Source organism: Protomyctophum bolini (assembly GCF_963924005.1).
Source record: "Protomyctophum bolini genome assembly, chromosome: 14".
In the NCBI taxonomy this organism is placed as follows: domain Eukaryota; kingdom Metazoa; phylum Chordata; class Actinopteri; order Myctophiformes; family Myctophidae; genus Protomyctophum; species Protomyctophum bolini.
This window is the reverse complement of record NC_137875.1, coordinates 19,538,159-19,559,788: the sequence shown is the minus strand read 5'-3', so window position 1 is coordinate 19,559,788 and position 21,630 is coordinate 19,538,159. Positions and strand designations below refer to the sequence as shown.

At 43.1% G+C, this 21,630-nt stretch overlaps 2 protein-coding genes across 5 annotated transcripts in view; one reads left to right on the top strand and one right to left on the bottom strand.

Annotated features, from left to right (window-relative positions):
• Window positions 1-16,082, bottom strand: part of ate1 (arginyltransferase 1) — a 107,714-nt gene extending 91,632 nt beyond the window's left edge. For all 4 annotated transcript variants that reach the window (XM_080782376.1, XM_080782375.1, XM_080782374.1 and 1 more), the window contains exons 1-5: window positions 15,912-16,082; window positions 10,947-11,010; window positions 10,633-10,695; window positions 9,795-9,892; window positions 8,866-9,063 (exon numbers count right to left, since the gene is read on the bottom strand). In XM_080782376.1, the coding sequence (XP_080638502.1) occupies window positions 8,866-9,063; window positions 9,795-9,892; window positions 10,633-10,695; window positions 10,947-11,010; window positions 15,912-16,014 (526 nt within the window). In that variant the 5' untranslated portion in view covers window positions 16,015-16,082. The remainder of the gene's footprint in view (window positions 1-8,865; window positions 9,064-9,794; window positions 9,893-10,632; window positions 10,696-10,946; window positions 11,011-15,911) is intronic.
• Window positions 16,083-19,040: 2,958 nt separating this feature from the next.
• LOC308328792 (gamma-crystallin S-1-like) lies at window positions 19,041-21,383 on the top strand (the record flags this gene model as incomplete). Its single annotated transcript, XM_080782902.1, has 3 exons — window positions 19,041-19,124; window positions 19,341-19,583; window positions 21,114-21,383. 3 exons carry the CDS (start codon window positions 19,041-19,043, stop codon window positions 21,381-21,383), a joined length of 597 nt encoding a protein of 198 aa, XP_080639028.1.
• Between the last annotated feature and the right edge of the window lie 247 nt (window positions 21,384-21,630).

Here is a 21,630-nt window from a genome sequence, read left to right as displayed (position 1 = left end):
GGCCTCTAAGCCGGAAAAGCGGAAATGACCAAATATAGAGAAATAGCCCTGGCAAGGCTTACCTACACTCTGAAGAATTAACAGAGACTAGTCCTACTGCTAGAGTGGAGGGAGGACATTGGTGAGGAAAGTTTCCAACAGCAGTAGAACTCGAAAAATAAGTCAACTTTTAATCCACTTTCTCTCCAAAGACAACCTAGGGCTATGGCGTTCTCCAGGCATTTTTCAAGGTGAGAGAACAGAAGGGGAAAAAATGTTTTTAAAGAGGCAACATGAGCAGTTGTAACAAGATGGAGAGGGGGGGGGGGGAGAAAAAACTCAATTACTACCTTATGGAAGAGGAGAACAAGCTTCCCCTCTATGCCGTCTTCAGAATGAGACTTAAACACAGTAGTGAACAAGACATGGGTAAATTTAAGCTGCTGCTATTGATGAGTGCCACATTTGGGGGGGGAGCATTTTGTGGGTGTGAGGCCGTGTTTCCCATAGATTTGCCTCGTTGTTTGCATAAGGATCTAGTCTCCGTAGCAAACAAAAAAAAACAAAGCTCAGTGGAAGTCATTTTCTCTGCACAGATACTCATTATTTTACATTACATCATCGCTTAGGAAGCTCTCATAAAACAACATGAGATGAATTCGTTGACTCCCAGTGGCCTGTTGCATGCAGAATGTGTGTGTGTGTGTGTGTGTGTGTGTGAGCGCGCACACACACAAGTGAAAAGAAGTCACAGTGACTTGAGTCAGTCATGATTACATAACATGACTTGAGATCGGAAGTGCAGGTTTTTTCCCAATACACCAGAAGCTGCTACATGTCTCTAAATAGTAACGCCGTTCTCAGTGGCCTTGTGGGTAGAGTATCCGCCCTGAGAGTGGGAGGTCGGAGTCCAATGGCCGCCCGGGACATACCAAAAAAACTATAAAAAAGGTACGCAACGCCTGCTTGGTGGCGCTCAACATCAAGGGATACATTGGGGGTTAGTCCCTTGCGATTTGCTAACGTCATGCCCAGGGGGTGTCTCTCTCACGCTACAGAAACATTGGCCACATGACTCAGGAACTGCCGATTCAGTAGACGCTACAAGAGCAAAAAGTAACGCACGCACGGGGTGTGTGTGTGTGTGTGTGCGCGCAAGACATTAATATGCATAAAAAGACCGGCATTTCCAGTCAAACGCCAGAGCAAAGCCATAGAATACAGTATTTCATTCCCAGAAGAATGAAAAAGCAATCTGAAAATACAGTATAATACTGTTGAGCAACATGCAAACATTTGCACTGCATCTCAGACAGATACATTGATGGCTGGTGTGTGTGTGTGTGTGTGTGTGTGTGTGCTCTCCAGAGAAGCACCAGGCAGTAACCCAATCTCTCCCTCCCTCTCTCCCTCTCTCTCTCTCCCCCTCTCTCTCCCTCTCTCTCCCTCTCTCTCTCTCTCTCTCTCCCCCCTCTCCCTCTCTCTCTCCCTCCCTCTCCACCCCATCCCTCCCTCTCCCCCTCCCTCCTGGGCTGGTGCCAAGCCCTCCAGTGCTCCGGGCATCCCATGTCAACAGTTTACACGCCCACATCCTGTTTGGAGCAATAAGGAAACGAGAGCCATTTCCTGCTTGTCCCATTGCCAGCCGCCGCCACCGACCCACTCGCTCACCAACTTTCCCCTTTCGCAGACGTCACAGCTAGGAGCAGGACAACCCCCTCACCACACACACCCACCCCCACACCCCCCCCCCCCCCCCCCACACACACACACACACACAAAAAGGAGTGTGTTCAATGCCAGCATTCAACACACGAGTGTTAAGAGTCTGACATTTTCTGCCTTGTGGCATTTCTAGTGTTGGCTCTTTGAAATTGTGTGCCCTGCGTAGTAAGTACGCACATCAGAGTAAAGAACTACGTCCTTCACGACAACATAACCCAGGGTTCATTACATGAGGCGGAATGGGCGACACGAGGCAGCACGGGCGAATGGAACGACTAAAGACTAAAGAGTTTTATTTTGCGTGCGGACGGGTGTCATGTACTGAAAATAGCCGATCTACAAGTGGTCAACAATATCACGACACTGGCATGCAGTGTTGTATCCGTTGTCGCAGTCTTCTGTTCCATTGCAACTTTCTGAAAAGTAAAAGTCTGCGTCTCGCTCATGGAGCAAGATTATGAATGCTACAATAACCCATTCTAGGCGGAAACCCCTTTTGGTGTTTCAAGCATTATATTATACTTTAGCTACCGGTATATACTATAGCCATTGAAAAATAGCAGATCTACAAGGTCATAGTGCGGCACAGAGTGCCGCGCTACGAGCTTGTACATCTGCTATTTTAAAAAAATCATGAAACTCAATTTTAACTCAAATATGTGCTTTTGGGGAGGTCCCTGGAACAACATATTTTCAGATGGGGGTCAGCGGCCAATAAACCTACATATATTGGGGGTCCTTGACATGAAAACGTTTGAGAACCACTGACATAGAAACATGGATTTTTCGAAAAAACTGTAGAATGGTCCTCAGGTCTAAATGGGATAAGTCAGAAGAGCATTACCTGCATCTTGCATAATAATCCACCATTTCCTCTGTTCATCTTCCATGGGTGAATGACCGGAGGAAGACGGGAGAATTTCAAGAGTGGACCGGAAACATTTAAAAAACAAAGATTCCACGGAGTGACAGTGTGGTGGATTGGTTATATTTTTGCTCTTGTATTGCGAGGGTAAACACACACCAGGAACCAGAACCCAGCAGTGTCTGGACTGTGTTCGCCACACTGTTTGACTCATCCCCAAACACATCAGCTCTTATCACCCACCACGCTGTCCGGGACAGGTCCATCCCGCTCGCTAACTAGGATTGGCACGCACGCACAATCGCACATGAACCAGATCATTTTCGTGATGCACGCACAAGTTATGAAACACGTGAGTGAATTAAACACGTGTGCATAATATTGCCACTACTGTAAATGAACTCTGTTACACACACAATGCTTTCTCTCAAAACACCAGTGTTGATTTCGTCGACTAATACCATGATGAAGAATGTCCGTCAACTACCTTTTTTTTTCGCTGATGAAAACTAAATGGAACTAAATAAAAACTAAGCTATGGTGACTACAACTAAGACTAAATATATTGACAATTTTCAAGTCAAGAAATAAAAACTAGACTAGCAAAATAGAAAATGGCAGATCACAATGAAGGTCACAATGCGTCGTGCTGCGATGCGTTTGCGAGCTTGTAGATTGGCTATTTTCATTCAGCCATTACGACGGCATCAAAGCCCACCAAAATACATTTTAGTTGACTAAAACTAGACAACACTAAAACATTCCAGGTAACAAATGTGAACCTAGAATGAAAACTATTTTCTACTAACTAAAAATCTAAATTTGCTGTCAAAATCAGCACTGCGAAACACAGACAGGTACTGTACTCTTGAGGAGACAGAGTGCAGCCCTGGTGAAGATAAAGTCTGACAGATGGGTTCCTGTGGAAGACGGATGCTCTCTCCCCTGTAGTTAACAGTTCATAAAAAAACACATCTCCCTCCTAGTTTCCCCCGCACACACATTCAATTCTCCAAAGGTGCGCTCACATTTAAAGTGGCTGGAGCAGACACACTTTTTGCTCTCCTCCACACCATTATATACACGTCATGTATAAAACAGGCAAAGTAAATTTCCTTGTGCAGAGCTATAGCCACTCCATCTTCGGCGGGGTAGTGCCACTACTACTGGCATTTATGAGATGACAAAATGTTTCTGTCACCACCAACCCACTCGGGGGGGCGAGCTAATGCAGCTTGCAACAGTGAGATAAACAGATAGTTAAACACTAATTTGTGGTCCCCAAACTTTTTCATGTCAAGGACTTCAGCGATGCGTGTGGAACTCGACTTCGTCTCGTTCCTGACCGCATCACTGTCATGGCAATAATCACGTTAAACCACACCCTCTCGTGTAATATTGCTTATTAGCCCATGGACCCCTATTTGAAAATATATGCCAAGGACCCCTATAAGAGAAGCTGTTTATGGCTCTAGCAGTGATTGTCAACCATTTTCATTTCAAGGAGCCCCAGTTTGACATGCATTAGGCTACGGGCCCCCATTTAATGGCATTTCTATCTCTGGGACCCCAATGCATATTGTGAAATCAATGTTAATTTAACTCTGAGAGTGTACAAATGGAACCAATCTCAGAGTTACAGACCCATTGACCCAATCCATTTGGTTACAAACTATCATTTAGCTGGGGACCCCTGGAACTGCCTCAAGGACCCCTAGGGGTCCCCGGACCCCACTTTGGGAACCCATGCTCTAGTCTAAGCCATCAATCTCTTATGTGGATAAACCTTTACATGCCATGCGTGTGCAGTAACGGTACAACCGTCTCCTTCCATAGCGTTGTTCTACCTGCAGGGGTGTCTGTCTGCCCTCTGGGAGTGTTAATGTTGACTGCAGTGTTGATTTTGAAAGTAAAGTTTGATTTTTAGTTTTTGTCATAGTCTTTTGAATAGTTTATTTAGTTTTAGTCACATTTTAGTCACCTGGAATGTTTTCGTGTTCTAGTTTTAGTCGACTAAATCTACAGTTGATTTTAATCGACTAAAATGTATTTTGGCGGGCCTTTATGCTGTCGTAATGGCTGATTTTACACTTGCTGAAAATAGCAGATCTACAAGCTTGTAGATCAGTTGCTGAAACACTTGCTGAATCTTGTGAAGGCACATCTCAACGACCTCAGTCTCTTGATTTGAACCCATTTAGACCTGAGCTCGATTCTACAAAAGGTCTTCTAAATCATGACAGTTTTCTGAAAAACCTGTTTCTACATCAGTGGTGCTCAACCTTTTTCATGTCAAGGACCCCCAGGATTATCTTTTATATTCGGCCACCGACCCCCATATAAAAATATGTTGTTCCAGGGCAAAGACTTTTTTTTACAAAGATATGTGCCGCATTCTCACAATCTTTCAAAAATAGCATATCTACAATATCTATAGCTCATATCTATGAGCTTGTAGATCTGCTATTTTTCAATATCTAAAGTATAAAATAATGCTTGAAACACCAGAACTGGTTCCCGCCCCAGAATGTGTTAAAAAAGGACAAGAACCAGAGACATTTCTGCAAAAAAACAAGATTCCATCTGCGCCTCTATCCGGCAGGCTGCACCGAGGCTATACTACAGATGGGGGGAGCCGTTGTTTTCTCCGTGCAGAACTGGAACCCGACCAAAGCCGTAAAATACTCCAGTCATAAAGCTGGTGGGTGAGGAGCCATCTCCAGGTGTTTTCTGTTGGAGGTGAAGGTGGGGGGGGGGGGGGGGGGGAGAACTGCCGGCCTCGACACACTAAAACTCCTTGTTTCCTTCCTGAAGCGAGGGGGCCTATTCTTCATCGAGGTTCAAGGAAGAGTGTGGTAGTGAACTCCTCTGTGAGCGCTGAGCGCTTGCAATTTAACTGATATGATATAGTACTTTATTGTCAGTTTGCACAGAAATGTGTCTTGCTGCCCGTCGGCCTTGTATGACACACACACACACACACACACACACACACACCAGAAAATCCAATTACATACATAGAAACATGAAGGCAAGAGCAATGTCCGCAGCCATTAAGCCTCACAAGTCGACTGATAAAGACCTCTTCAGTCTGACCTTATTGTATGCTGGAACACCATGGCTCTATTTTACCATTTTGAAACACATTTTTGAATAATTCAACTAGCCGATCTACACTACATCGACACGTTGTGAGCTTATACATTGGCTATTTTAACTATTAAAAAAACATTGGCTATTTTAACTATTAAAAAATGTTTTTTGAAAAAGAAAAATCACACCTGTGTAAATTGAGTGGTGCAAACTGCTTCCGGTGAGCCACCTCACGTCCGAAACGGTCGAGAAATGACAGAGTTACTGTGTGGGGGTCCCCGGGGGGTCCCTGGAACATCCAGACCCCCAGGAACGCGCCCAGGGGGCCAACCTGGTTCCGGCGAGCCTCCTCACGTCTGGAATGGTTGAGAAATGACCGTGTGGGGGTCCCTCTACTGTACTGTACCACCCCAAATCATCATACACTATATATACAGTGTGTGTGTGTGTGTGTGTGTGTGTGTGTGTGTGTGTGTGTGTGTGTGTTAGGCTGCGCAACAGTGACAGACCCAGGCACCCAGCCAGGGACAGACCCAGGGACATACATAGCTGTCTATAGGAGTGGTTGCACCACTCAAAAAAAAAGGCAAAGCAGAAACCTATACTCTCCATACAACAAATGGCTAGTAATGTTTGAGGTGATATTCCTTGCCAACCTTAGGATGCCGTTATCATACGTGGATGTATAGAGTCTCTGAAGTGGTTGTCCAACAACAGCATCATAGATGGAGCCGGAGGTGTAAATGGGGAAAAATTGGCACATCTTGACATTCCTCTGTGCGTTTTGTTTACGTCTGGGGCCCAGAGTGCCAATACCAGCCCAGAGTGTAGAGTAGGAGAGTAGCGACACACTTTGATCTCGCCGCAAAGCGGGTGCCTATGGGCTATAGTTCCAAACATTGCTCCTATGACTGGAACTATCCCATTGGGATAGAATGAGCACTTCTGCATGCCATTGTTACAATGGGAGTCAACACTAGTGTCGCCACTCTCTAGCTATATTACTCTGTACCAGCCTACCCAGGTTCTCCTTATTGTTCCAATGTACTGTATATACATTGGGATTTAATGATGAATGCACGGGGGGCCCATAGTCTACTCTCACTAGGTGTGAGGGAGGAGCGGAAGAGTGGCTGAGGACTGAAATATGAGCAGCTTGTTAAAAAGTGCGGCTTCGCGTGTCTTAACCCATATAGACCCGAGGACGCATCTGTGTCGCCTCTTAGCTCATGTTAACCACTTTAGAGTTCCGTGCTATGAGCTTGTAGATTTTTTTTTTAATCCAGGAAATATGGCGGTAAATCATTGAATATATATTCTTTCACAGCAAACGTTTTTTTAACTCATATCTTTGCTTCTGGGCGTGCCTGGAACTAAATATTTTGAGATGGGGACCGTGACCAAATAGACATAACTTTGGGGGTCCTTGACATGAAAAAGTATGAGAAGAACTATCGATTTCAAAACATGTTTTCTTTTTTGTTCTTTTGAAAAAAAAAGAAAAAAAATTGAATCTGGTCCCAGTCCTAAAAGACTTAATAAGTGTTTATTATCGGTTCGTCGGGAGTGTTATTCATTCATTATGTCTCTGTTAGTGTGAGTTGTCTCAGGATATCCTGCCCTCTAGACTGAAGAGGGGGAGAAGAACATGATAGATAGATGGTCCCAGCAACCAGACCATTCATGAAATTACATGAGAGAACACCAGTCCCCATTCATACATTAAGCCCCAGAACAGAAGGATTTTTTTAAACGGTCAACACTGACACCTAGTGGTAACAGTATTCCCAAGGAATGGGCTCACAGAATAACTCTTCCTACTTCTGGGTCACTTCCCTACTTCCTTCATAGGTGTTACTGATGATACTAATTAAGGCTCTGTTCCATTTAGTGTGCAGTGGTTCGTTTTTAATTTCAAGGACCCCCATAACTTAACATAATTAAAAGAGGACAGGAAGCAAAGACTGTATGGTGGACTCCATGTTGCTCCCTGGAAAGAAAAAAACATGCGCAATGGGCTATATGCAGCCAACACTTCCGTGTTCAGCTTCCTTGGTCTCAATTGCCATGTTTCTTTCCTTCCAGGGAGCAACATGGAGTCCACCGTACGGTCTTCGCTTCCTGTCCTCTTTTAATAGTCCTTGGCCTGAATGAGGAACTGAGTCTCTCCCGTTTCCTCTCGTCTCTACACGGTGCCACCACTAGATGGTGCCTCAGGCTACTACATCTCTGCTGCTGCTTGCTCCTGTCCCCCCCACACACAGGGGCCCTATTAGAACTTGTTGTGCTATATGTCTCTGGCCTCTCAAAATGTATTTGGCCCGTTAATGCAGTCTATTCCCAAACCTTGTTTGGCTTTCTGCCATATACCTGCTTATATTATATTTAGAAATTTAAAAATATATACATCAAAATATATCAAAATGTATTAAAACTAAAAATATGTACTTGAACTTGACTTTTTAAACTTTTGTACTGTTTGATATTTCTCATTTATAACCTAAAATGCTGACTTTAATTCACATTTGGACAACTCTTTATTTTAGTCCTCCAGGTGAAAAATATTTGTGAACTCATTATTGCTGGGTGTGTGACATTGGTTAATTGAATTACCAGCTAAAGTGTATAAGCATAAAGTATTGTAAGTGTAAGTGAGGGGCCCTCTCATCATCATACATCATCAGCCTATGAAATCATCACATTCCGTGCTACAAAACACAAAAACGTGCTACGAACACAGAGCCATCTAATAGAAGAGTTGGGATATAGAGGGGGCAGAAACCGAGCGCTCAAGCGCTGTTCGTGCAAATAAGAGCTATTTTAGGCATGTGTGCAACATGACAACTGTTTTAAAGTATTGTACAGTGACAACTAAAGTCTCTGTAATGTTTATGTTGTACGATTACTACAAAACAATCTAAAATAAAGGGATTTAAAATCATTACAGCTGGGCTGTTGCCTGGGTCCAATGCATTTCTGCCTACTTCCGGTCCAGGACTTGTCCCCATGCTCAATAGAGGTCGTGTGATTATAAAATCCGTTTTGTCGGGCCTTGGTGTCGTAATGCCACAATAGCGCATTGTGAGGGTTTGTGGTTTCCGCAGCGTGGCTTTTTGACCTAGAGGGATGCTACAAAGCTGGCTAGTGGCCACGCGAGACTAAGTAGAGCAAGCATTCAGGAAGGCGGGGTCCCAATATCTTACCTGGTTTAGGGGTAGAGGCAGGTGGTCTCCCATCTGGGACAGACACTGGATCGTTTCGAGACGTTTCCGAGTCCGCTGGTTTTAAGTCCCCGAGCTCCGTCTGAACATCTGTGACAATGGGCCCCTCTACTCCTGTGTGACAGACTTTAGCTGACTCCCGTGGGCCTGCTTCGTCACACACAGCGTCCATGGGCTCCCCTGTCAAAAGCACATGGTCAGGTTATTCATTTCAAAACAGAAGAGTTCTAGTTGTACTACTGTATGTCCGTCACGACAGTGGTTGTCCAGAACAGGAAATCCAAGAATCTCTCTGTCTGTCTGTCTGTCTGTCTGTGTAAATTGTATTCCCTTACAGCAGCGGTTTTCAATCTTTTTCATACCAAAGACCATTATTTCATTGGTATTTGAGCCACGTACCACTATTTGATGACATTTAGCCTCTCAGACCCAAAACAAAAGAATATTTTGTTGTTGTTGGATTTTGCCCAGTCGGTAGCATAGGAGAGACAACAGAATACAATTATTCTACATTCTCTAATTGTGTAGACTTCTTGTAAATTAAGTAATGCAGGAGTAACAATAATAAAACTCTCGAGAGTGTAAAATGAAACCAAATGGACCCGGGATGGTCAATTTTTACACTCTCAAGATTTAAAGATCTAAGGGTCCATTGGGTTACCAACTCTCTAGCTGGGGACCACCTGGAACCCCCTCAAGGACCACTGGTTGAAAACCACTGCTTACCTCCAAGTACTTTGATAATGGTGTACATGGGTCAGGGTCATGGTCAACAGGTATTTCATACAGATGCATACGTTCCCAAAGAACATCGGCCTAGATGTACTTATGTGGGTGAAATTAAGTTCACAATTCACATGCAGTAGAAGAAATGTTTTCCATAAGCCCTTTCAACCAACACGCTCACTCACCCTGTTCCGTTGGCATTTCCCCTTTAGACAGAAATTTGCCCATCTTCTTCAGGACCTTCCTGTGAGATTTGGATGGCTGGAAGTTCAAGGCATGACATCTGGATGGAGAGACAGACAGCAAGAACGTTGTTTAGTTAGAATAAACTGCCCTGTTGACAACTCGGTCTGTTTTCTCGCTCGATTTATCTACATCTACAGTATCAACCCATTAAGGTTTGCCAATATGGTACAGCCAGTAATTAGTCTACCGGTACTTTCTCCCAGATGGCTATGAACCCCACTTGCAATGAGCAGCTTTATTTTGAATGGTGTGTGTGTGTTGGTTTCGACCGGTTGTTATTCTCTGCCTTGAGCATTATAAGTACAGGCCGACGCCATTACTGCGACCGCTAGGCTCCGTACAAAAAGCGTTGTTTTGACCAGAAATGGCGCCTTTGAGGGGGATTTGAATTCTAAAGCGACTGAAAGCGTGCGTGCACTTGCACGTGCACACACACACGTGCCGCAGTCCAGTGTCTAAGATAACAACAGATAGCCATCGGAAGCTAATGTGAGTAGCCTTTCCAATAGATCGGAGCAAACACATTTATACAACTGAATAAACGAATGCTACGTATTTTGGCAGCGTCGCTGCAAATAACGCAGGCTACGTTTTTTGGCGGGGAAATGGTTAAATATGTTTTACCTTAAGTCACAGCAGTGTTATATTTCTCAACACTTTTTCGGATACATAAAGGTATGGCAGCATTATAAGACATATTGCAATATTTTTCCTGATTCATGGTTCGTACAACTCATAATAAAACATTGTCATTGGCAGGGTGGTGCCAGTGTTTACCTGATGGTGTACTGTGGACAGCATGTCTTGTTCAATGTAGGCTTGTAGACATACTTTCCACTTCTGCAGAGGGACAAAATGGGTAAGAGTTAACTGCTAAAACGAGTTATTAGCACAGACCTAAAAATGGAACATCTTCATCCTTCAATGTGTATCTTGTTGTTCTAATCAACATGGTAAGTTATCTGACCATTCTGGAGACTCACAACGCCAAACATTCTGTGTTGGCAAACGTGGATCAAATGAACATTTCTACAACATTTTCTAAATTGTGTAGACTTGGGACTTTGGGAAGATGGCATTCTATTTCTTACCTTCTCCAACCTCGGTCTACGAGGTCCTGGTAGTCTTGTACCGTCATCGTGTGGGACCACATTCCTGTAGAATGGGAAATGTACAGGACATTTATTTTTTTCCATCAGTTTCATTATCATGCATGTCCATTTAGATCACATTTTCTGAGTGTTTCATTAAGGCTGCACCGGTATTATATTATCAAATTAGCCTAAGAAATAATTTAGAGATAAGTTATGAAAGTGCATATGCATGAAATTGATCATCTTTTTTTTACACAGTTATGCTTCTGTGTGTGTGACATGTCCACTGGGACACGTTATTTCCAGTGGTGTCTCAAGATCCTAACCGAAACGTTAGACCTCTGGGATGCACCAGCCCCCCTTCCTCAAACCGAGGCCTCAACTTCCTGCTTTAACTCATGACCTTCTCCACACACACACACACACACACACACACAATGTGGAAAGTCAGTCACGTGATACTAGTTCACACACACTACACAACACAAGACAGAACTCTAACCAGGCAAGTACTACTGTAAGCCCTAAGTACCATTTCCCAGTTGTAGTAGCTAGCTATAGCCAAAGTCCCATGGGTCTCAGAGACAACACATTGTTATACAACAGAGAAACTGTTTGACAAAATAGTTTTCCCACACAGTTGATAGCTGGACCAATTCCTCTCCTCCTGACTAGCTACATTACAGCTAGAGGAGCCTGGTTCTGCATAGTTTTACAGGTTTAGTAGTAATTTTATTTCTGGATTTGATAAGAGAATATTGTTAATATTGATTTAACAGACGGCATGTTCCTACAGGCTACAGTACAGTACCAGTAAGACGCGCAAACGCGGGAAGCGAACGCAGCTCGTACATATTTGGGTTTTGGACGTATAGCTGCTTTGGGGACTCCTTCCACTCACAGTTAACAGTCTTTGTATTGAGTTGTGCTTGAAATGTACTGTAATTCTGCAAACTGTTAAAATATTTATTTTCAATCAGATGAGAACAGTGTGCCTTTATTGTTGCAGCTTATTCTCATTTAATATTTGTGGTGTTTGTGAAGGTTTATGTATCCTCAAAAAAAGGCAAAGGCAAAGATCCTGAATAGGTCAGGGGGGCAGTCAGACAGATATTTTGTGAAGCCACCAAGGAAATCGGGATTTCCTGAAAGTTCATATAATGGCCTGTTGTGGCGCTGTCATTGGACCCAGAAAAACCCATAGCCCCATAGAAGTCCATGTATTTGGGCCCAACTTCACCTAGACTGTATTACCTTAATAAACATGGTCATGAATACTTTCTGCTTCCAGTCACTAGTTTAAAGTCTCATTTCTAATGTCATAATATTCTTTTTGGAAAATTATGGTCCCATTTATTTTAAAAAAGTCGCGTATGTTCTGAGGGGCGTGGCTACCATTACAGTCTATGATCGGGATTCCCCTCCCACTCGAGTCAAAATAAAAACCAACGGAGAAGAAGGGGGGAAGTCCCACTTCGTTGTCTGGGCCAGCCAATGGCCAGCTGGGCCAAAACGGATCTAGAAAGATGCCGACTTACAATACAAGGACTGACAGGCTTCATTTTACGTTCATGTTAGACCCGGAGAACGCTTTGTCCATATTTTTTACAGTCTATGGAATAGGTACATAATAACCACACTGATAAGACATAAGAGCAACTGCAACAGTGTAACTAAATTAGAAACACCATGAAATCCAGGTAACTGTTTAATAACTTAAATAAAATAAACTTTCTGAAAGTTTCATGAGTGCAATCTAGATCTATCATGCCATCTGGGCCAATCCAGATGTCATGGAAACGCAATCAGAACAACAGGAGCACCTGTCTTTCTGTCACACAGAGTGGATCGTGGTGCCATCGTGTCAAATTGTACTTATCTAACTTCTCTTGGCAAAAGAACCCAGTAAGACAACTAAAATAATAGTGTTATCAATAATAATAATAATAATAATAATAATAATAATAATAATAATAATACTATAAATAAATACATCATGCGGCAGCTTCAACAATATCATAATTATTATCATTGAGTGCTCCATAATCATTCATGCAGTTCTTCAGAATGATATATACTAGCCATCCTCATCCCCATGCAGTTACAACATTCACCCTCACACAACAACCCCTTTTCATCACCATAGCGTATTAGCTTCCAGGGATGAAAAGATTAATTACAGCAATGGTTATTTATCGATAAGTTGGGTACAAAGGTCAGGCCCAAGGGTGGCGAGGCTAGATAAAAGACCATGGGCAATAAAAGCAGTAGAATGCACCCTTGCTGTGTAATAAGTTATTATTTTCCCAATAGTTTTTCAGATGTAGTATACAGTATGAAATTGGCAGGGACTGAAATACCTTATTTATTTATTTTCAAATGAATTGTCACTCTGCTCCAACATAACGTTACGTTAGTTATTTGATTTCATAAGACAAAATATTGCTAGTTCAATAACCTACTGTAGTTCTCAAACACAACATGCTGCCAAGTTGACATGAGGACACAGTAAATCGTTCACTGCTCTCTGCAGGATAATTGTTATCAAATTACCGTAGCCATTTTGAATCTTTTCAGATCACATTCCGGGTCCTGTTGCGCTCTAGTTTAACCATATTTATATGCTGTATAGATACCAAAATCCAATGACGATTTCTTCCTGTAAACCAAAATATGACGCAGGCTTATGTCAGCAAGTATCAAACATGGGCTGGGGTCGGACAGGCACGAATGGCCTGCCCTACATCCGTAGCCCTTATAAATAATATATATTTTAATGTTTACATGGTAATGAGAATGTATTGCTTATTTTTACTCAAGTTATTGTGGAACATCTTGCTCCAGTAGCATAAGACATCCAATGTAGTCTACTACCTTTCTGATGTGAAATGGTACAATGGTACAAGGGACCCCCCCCCCCCCCCCCAAAAAAAAGACCACCTCGACAATCAGCACGGGCACACATTTGTTTCGTCCTTTTCTGGGGTTTGGGCACCTCACCTGCCCCCTCAGTGCTCTCTCTGCACAGAAGTCTTTCAAACAGTGTCAGCTAAACACTAAAATTATGTTTCTGAAAACATTTGAGGACAGGAAAAGGCAACAGAATCTCGATTTATTTTTGATCAGTACTAGATGACGAGCACTCATAGGCGGATAGAAATGTGCAGAAAGCAGCTATCCATCTTTGGAGGTTCCCATGGCACGCTCCATGCGGTTCAACCCCATCGCTGTGATTGAATACCATGGGCTCCATTTCCGTCACCGCTAAACAATTATCTCTAAACCTTTTTCTTTACAATTTTGAAAAACATTTTTGAATAGTTCAACTAGCTAATGAATCTACATTGACACGTTATGAGCTTGTAAGACTGGCCATTTTAACTATTCAAAAATGTTTTGCAAAATAGTAAAAAAAAAAAAAGGCAAAGATGTTTAGGGATAAGGGGTTTAGCGGTGACAAAAATATTCGTCAGAAAATGGCTAAAAATGCATTTTCACATTTTTCAGCCTATTCAGTTTCGGCCCGAATAGGCAGAAAATATATCACTGAATAGTGTATGCAATTAATGCATTCAAAAGAGCTGTTTTATGGACCCATAATAGTGATTATTATTTAAGTTAAGTTTTGCCATAACCATTTATTTTTCAAAATCAGGTAGCTTTAAGGTACGGCCATGACAGCAATGGTAGGAAAAAAAGTAAAATAATATTATACGTTTCCTATATTCGGTATTCCGTTTCGGCCAAGAATTTCCCTTTCGGTGCATCCCTAAGTTAGATACAAGCAAACTGCCATTCCAGATCGATTTTAAAGTATCCCTCATGTCATGAGCATCATCTGTGACGATTGTTCATCAGCACTTGTCATCCCTTTAAAAACCACGTTCCTTTCCATAGATGTGGAAAGCACCTGCTGTGACATCAAGAATTGAATCAAATGGATGTAGTCAGACTTGGAAATGCAACATACTGTACAGTACATGTTACTGTACAGTACATCTATCTTCCAATACTTCTATAACCCGGCTTTCCTGGAAAAGAACAGAACGCTAATGTTTGTCATATCAGCAGGCAGGATGTACACTAAATATGACTAGGCTAATCAGACATGCACACCAGTCAACAACAGTGAATCACTGCCATCACTGTCTGAAGTCAAATCTGTGGATGCAAGATCATAATCAAAATACAAGAAAATCCGAATCCATTTACTACAGTGAATGGTTTACTGCTGTCAAATATGCAACAGTAAAGTTTTGCTAAACTGAAAGGGTTAACAGTGGACCTCTCTTGTTTCAACTCCTGTGTCTGTCTACAAGAACTGATCTACAAGTTATGTTCTTGTCGGTCTGGCTCTGAAGCATGACTGTCATAGTGTCATATCATGGAGAGCGAAATCGAATACTAGGCTGAACAAGATGAAGCTAAAACAGTAGCTCTTTTTTTTAGGAGCTAGCTAGCTAGCTAGCTTAGGGTGTCTAGCTTGACACAGACTCCCACAGGACGAAGCAACCATCACCGGCTTACACCATGTGGGTTTCAACCTTTTTCATATCAAGGTCCATTATTTATTTGGCATTTGATCCACGGACCACCTCCATTTGGTTTAATTTTACGAGTTTAAGAGTTAGAGACCTATGGGTCCATTTGGTTACCAATATAAAGTACCAACTCTCCAGTCTCCATCATTTAGTTGGGGACCACCTGGAACCCACTCAGCCCTCAAGGACCACCGGTGGTCCCCGGACCACTGGTTGAAAACCACTGTTTACACTTACACTATCGGTAACGTTAGAAACATTTGGCCCTATTTTGGACCAGAGCTAATGCTACACACACACACACACACACACACACACACACACACACACACACACACACACACACACAAGCCCCTTTCGGGACGGTTTTACCTTTTCTGTATTTGGGACGAAAGGGGCTACAGACACTTTCAACACTTACCATGAGAGAAGTTGCCCTTTTCGTTCTTACAATAACCGCAACGGTAGCCATCGTCTCCGCCGAAATACTCCACAATTGTATACGAATTATTTCCTGCAGCCATCTTCAAATCAACGGCTGTGTGTCGGCTCGGCTGTATTAGGCTCTGGATATGATAACAGCTGAGCTAGCCAGCCGTGCAGATAGACGCAGAGGAAGAAGAGGCTGAAATAAGAACAGCATACTTCCGGTACATTAATCATGTCACCACTTTAATACAAAATAAAAGCTTAAACATCTATACGATAGATGTATATTGCAGTGGTGGAAAAGGTGCACAAATGTTTTACGTGAGTAAAAGTATACTACAATACAAATACTGCAATATAGAAATAGTAAAAATCCGGAATTTAAAATGTATACTTGAGTAAAAGTTCAAAAGTATTCGTATAAAAATGTACTTAAAGTACGAAAAGTTATAGTACTCATTATGCAGAATGTCTAATTTAAAAATTTCAAAGGTATAAAAATGTTTTGAAAATAGTTGATCTACAAGCTCACAATGGGTCGCAATGACAAATAAATTATTTGTACGCCCCTAATACATAGGCTACATGCAGAGTCACATGTTATTAATTAAACTTAGTTTACACTTTACAGTATGGTAGAGGAGCATGCCAAATAGGCCTAGTACTGAAACCAGTCTCCAATTGGCCAAAGGGGGGCGCTATAGCAATCGTTTGAAAATGAAAACTGAAAAAGGCAACCTAGAACGAAGGGCTTGCCAACGTTGAAGCGCTCGGCCCTACTGGTCAGAGCTGGGACTGCATGCGGCCCCGTGCATATAGCACGAGGAAACACTGTGCATCTGGAGTTTTACATTGAGCACTTAATCACTTAATGCGGAAGTAGAGCATTCTTCTGGTTGCTTCAAAACGCCACTGAGCAACTTCCATCTAAATCAATAGCAGGGGGCGGGGCAGTCCGCCCTCTATCCTTTATAACTCTATATGGCCGTGACTCATGCAGAACACATCTGTCACTTTGACCAGTAGCCACGCTCAGATATTCAGCAGCAGTTTGAACTTTAAAAAATGCTCTGATTTGACGGTGCAGTCGGTTTTTCGCGAAACGCAGCAATATGGTATAGAGGGCAATGCCAAACTGTGAAGACCACAACGCTATAGCACTCAGTTGAAAATGCTAACGTTAGCACCGGTACTGCTGTCGCCTCACAGCTAGAAGGTCCTGGGTTCGATTCCCGCTGGGGACGCTGTGGGCGCTGGGGGCGTGTTCTCTCCTCCGCGCCATCAGTGGGGTTGGCGAAAGGGCCTTTCTGTGTGGAGTTTGCATGTTCTCCCTGTGTCCCCTAAGGTAGGTACCCTCACAAAAAACATGCGGTAATCCTGGTCTCTAAACTACCTTCCCCTGGCCAGCCGGGGCGCCTAATGGAGGGGAAAGGAACTGGTCGGAATAACGTGTTCCTTCCATGCGCTATGTCCAAAACTCCCCCCTGCCAGGTTAAGCAGCTTGGACTCGTCATGCATAGAAGGGAGCATGAGGTCAGTCGTCGTCGTCGTCCCCCCCCCCCCCCCCCTGACACTGGGTGAAAAAAATGGGTTGCAAAATCGTGGGATAAAAATTATAGGTGTCCCTTCCTGGGTCCCTGTGTCCGAGCACGAAAATAGCGTTTGGTTGGTTTTCACCAACCATTTTGGACGTGGGGCGGCTGGCCGGAACCGGCCCAGCCCCCTGGGCGCGGTCCTGGGGATCTGGATGTTCCGGGGGGACCCCGGGGACCCACACACAGTCACTCTGTCATTTCTCGACCGTTTCGGACGTGGGACGGCTCGCCGGAACCGGGCCGACACCCTGTTCCTGTGGGTCTGGAACTTCCGGGGACCCCCCGGGGAACTCCCGGGGACCCCCAAACTGAAGGGACCCATAAGAGTCCATTTGGTTTCATTTTACGATCTCAAGAGTTAAAGATCAACAAGGGTACCAACTCTCCATCATTTAGACCACTGGTTGAGAACCATGCTTTAGACCCAACTATTGATTTTAAGTCACATAAAATGTTGCCTAAAAGGTGCTGTATGTTTGTACAGAGCAAGATCTCTACTGCGGACCTACTTTTATGTCAGTTGACATTACAGTATGTTCCACCCAACTGCACCACTTTCACACCTCCAAGACCTTGCACGTACGTTTAAAACGCTGTGGGCTACCTTGACATATTGATGTCTGTAAATAGGCTATTTGTGGTTAGGCACCTGCAGCTGCAAGCAGTCATAGGAAACATACCTGACACATTAAATGGTTTTACTGCATCAGCCTTTTGTGATTGATTGGTGGAGCCTCTTAATGTATAAATGTATAATGTATAAATAATGTATAAGTAAATCTATGTCTTTATAAAAGAAAACCTCTCTGGGTAACTTCACTGTGAAATGACATCAATATGCAAACCAGAGTTGGGCTGTGATGAAGATGGCAGAGTCAAAGCGTTAGTCTGCGTATATTGATTATTACTTATATAATTTCATCATCAAAAAGATTCAGCGTGTGCGCCGGTGTCTTCCTCCAGTTTAGTCCATCTACAGCAAAGATATTGCACTATTGATACTTTTACACTAAGTACAGTACAACTTGTGAGTACTTTTTCCACCACTAGTATTGGGGGTCACAACATGGCACAACATATTTTAAGACGAGGGTCCGTAGCCAAATAGTTACATATCAAGTTTGGGTGTAAAATTAAACTAAATGGACCCTTCTGGGTCCATTTGGCTGCATTTTACACTCACTGTCACACTCTGGCAATGTGCGGTCACATATAGACCACCTCCTGACATGTTCAAGAGATCATGTGTCACTGCATGTCAACAGCCGCATCCTGGCTCGACAACCTACTACTGTACATAACAAGTTGTAGGTAGGCCTACATTTGACCTCAACCTTGTTTTTGTTTTGTTTTTTCCTTTTCCCCCAGGGACAATTCCAGAGTTTCCACCTCTATTATTCAAGCCTAGGAAAAACAGTCCATCAAAATTTGCATGACAACTGAGAATAGAACATGAGGTTGACATGTGCTCAGAGGCAACAGAATAGTTTTGTGCTGACATGATAATTCACCTTATTTCAATAACAATGCTCGGTGCTAGTTTCCCACAGATAAAAGGATGTGTAGAACTGGACAGGCCCGTCCTGTCAAACCACACAGCCATGGGAAAGGTAAGTGGACTCTATAAGCACTAAAAATAAGGCAGAGCAGCCGGAAAGCCTCCACAAGCCACATACATGTATCCTAAATGGTTATCATTTATGATATTTTGCTGTATAACTGGAATCCTGTGTTTGGGCTGTCTCGGAGCTACATTGGAAGACACCTCCCAGGGTGAATGACCCGTGCTTGATGTATAGGCCGCTGTGCTCTTCCCCACTGTTCAGATCATCTTCTACGAGGGCAGGAACTATGAGGGACGTCACTATGAGTGCAGTGGCGACTGCTCCGACATGCATTCGCACTTTGCTCGCTGCAACTCCATCCGCGTGGACAGTGGCTGCTGGATGGCCTACGAGAAGCCCAGCTATTCTGGATACCAGTACATGCTGAACAAGGGAAAGTACCCCGACCACCACCGCTGGTCCGGTTTCAACGACTGCATCCGCTCCTGTCGCATCGTCCCCGCTGTGAGAGACGCTCCTCTGTTCTCATCTATACACAGATAGAACAGTGAACAACACGAAAACAAAACACTACACCAATAACCAGTGGTGGAAAAAGTCACTCAAATGTTTTAATTAATTGAGCTAAAGTGTCACTACTGCAATGTAGATGTACCCGTATTGTGCCGAATATAAGACGACTCTGATTATAAGACGACCGCCTGCATTTTTCAAGATTCATTTGTGGACAAAAGAACATTGAGAGAAGTATCGGCGTCAAAATGTACTACAAGTTCAAAAGGTGTAAATATCTTTTGAAAATAGACGATCTTTCACAATGCGTCGCAAATTTGCAAATGGCCCGAAATGTATATAGTACTGTAGGGCTGACGTGGTTAATGTATGTTTTCTAATCAAAATCAAAACCTACACAAAGTAACTAAAGTTTCAAATTGTAGTGGAGTAAAAGTACAATATTTGCCTCTGAGATGTAGTGGAGTAGTAGTATTGGAAATTGGAAATACTGAAGCGAAGTACAAATTCCTCAAAATTGTAAGTACAGTACTTAAGTAAATGTACTTAGTTATACTTTCCACCACTGCAAATAACACTATGCATGGAACAACACTAACACTACACAAATAACACTATGCATGGAACAACACTAACACTACACAAATAACACTATGCATGGAACAACACTAACACTACACAAATAACACTATGCATGGAACAACACTAACACTACACAAATAACACTATGCATGGAACAACACTAACACTACACAAATAACACTATGCATGGAACAACACTAACACTACACAAATAACAGTTATACGATTAAAAAGGTATAAATCCATGCTGAATTTATTCTGTTCTCTATGGGTTGGAGCTTTCAAGCATATTGAACGCCCATCAGTGATGTCAAAGCATGATGTGACGTCATTGCTTGGGTCAGTGGAGTGTGGTCAGAAGAAGTGCAACGTGCTTGAAAGTTCCCAAACCCCAGAGAAAAATGTGATCTGAAGTGAGTGGTGCTGTATACTGTAGCCTACTTGTGCTGTATACTGTACAAGCTCTCCTCCCTGGCCTGTGTGTCTGTGTTAGGCAGTGACAGTTGGTGGTGAAAATATGCTACTCCGTACTCAGACACATAGTGGTTTATAGGAGTGGTTGCACCACTCAGAAATCAGCAGTGGACCCTCCAACATTCCACAGATCACTGAGCATTTTCCAGGCTATTGGACGTCTAAAATACATCTAAATGGCCCTCTCAAAATGGGTTAGAAATGGTCTAAAAATTTAAGTTTTTTAGCAGTGTAGGCTTAGATTAGACCACTAAAAAAAACTTTAATTTTTAGACCAGTTATAGCCCATTTTTAGACGGACTGACTATTGCTCAGTGGGGTACACGCTTTACATAACTAATATGCTACACAGTTATACCCCCACAATATAGACATCACAGATGCAATTTTTCGCTCAATTAGTTGCGGGATAGCGTGCACGTTCACCGATACAAATTGCTTCTTTCTGGGTACGTGTGGGCGCAGTACACTGGCAAATTCAGGATGAAGATCTTTGAGAGGTCTGATTTCGGAGGCAAGATGACGGAGCTGAGCGACGACTGCCCCAACGTCCAGGACCGTTTCCACCTGCGCGACGTCTGCTCCTGCAACGTGGAGGGCTACTGGATCTTCCATGAGCATCCCAACTACAGAGGGCGCCAGTACTACATGCGTCCCGGGGAGTACACCAAGCACAGTGAGTGGGGCAGCACAAGCTCCACCATTGGCTCAGTGCGTCGTATTACGGAGGCCTAATAAAACACTCTCTCTTCTTGCCTTAAACACAGGAAGATTTCTCTAAAAGCATAGGCTCGGTTATCAGGAGATTAACAAATTAACCACAAAAATTGTCCAATTATTTGAAGAAAAAAGAAAGAAAGAAAAGATACCAGTATGTACAATCTACAAGCTCAGACCTTCACAATGTGTTGCAATGTGTTGTGAGATTGTAGATCTGCTATTTTTGGAAAACAAAATCTAAATCGCCAGAGTTAATGTGGTT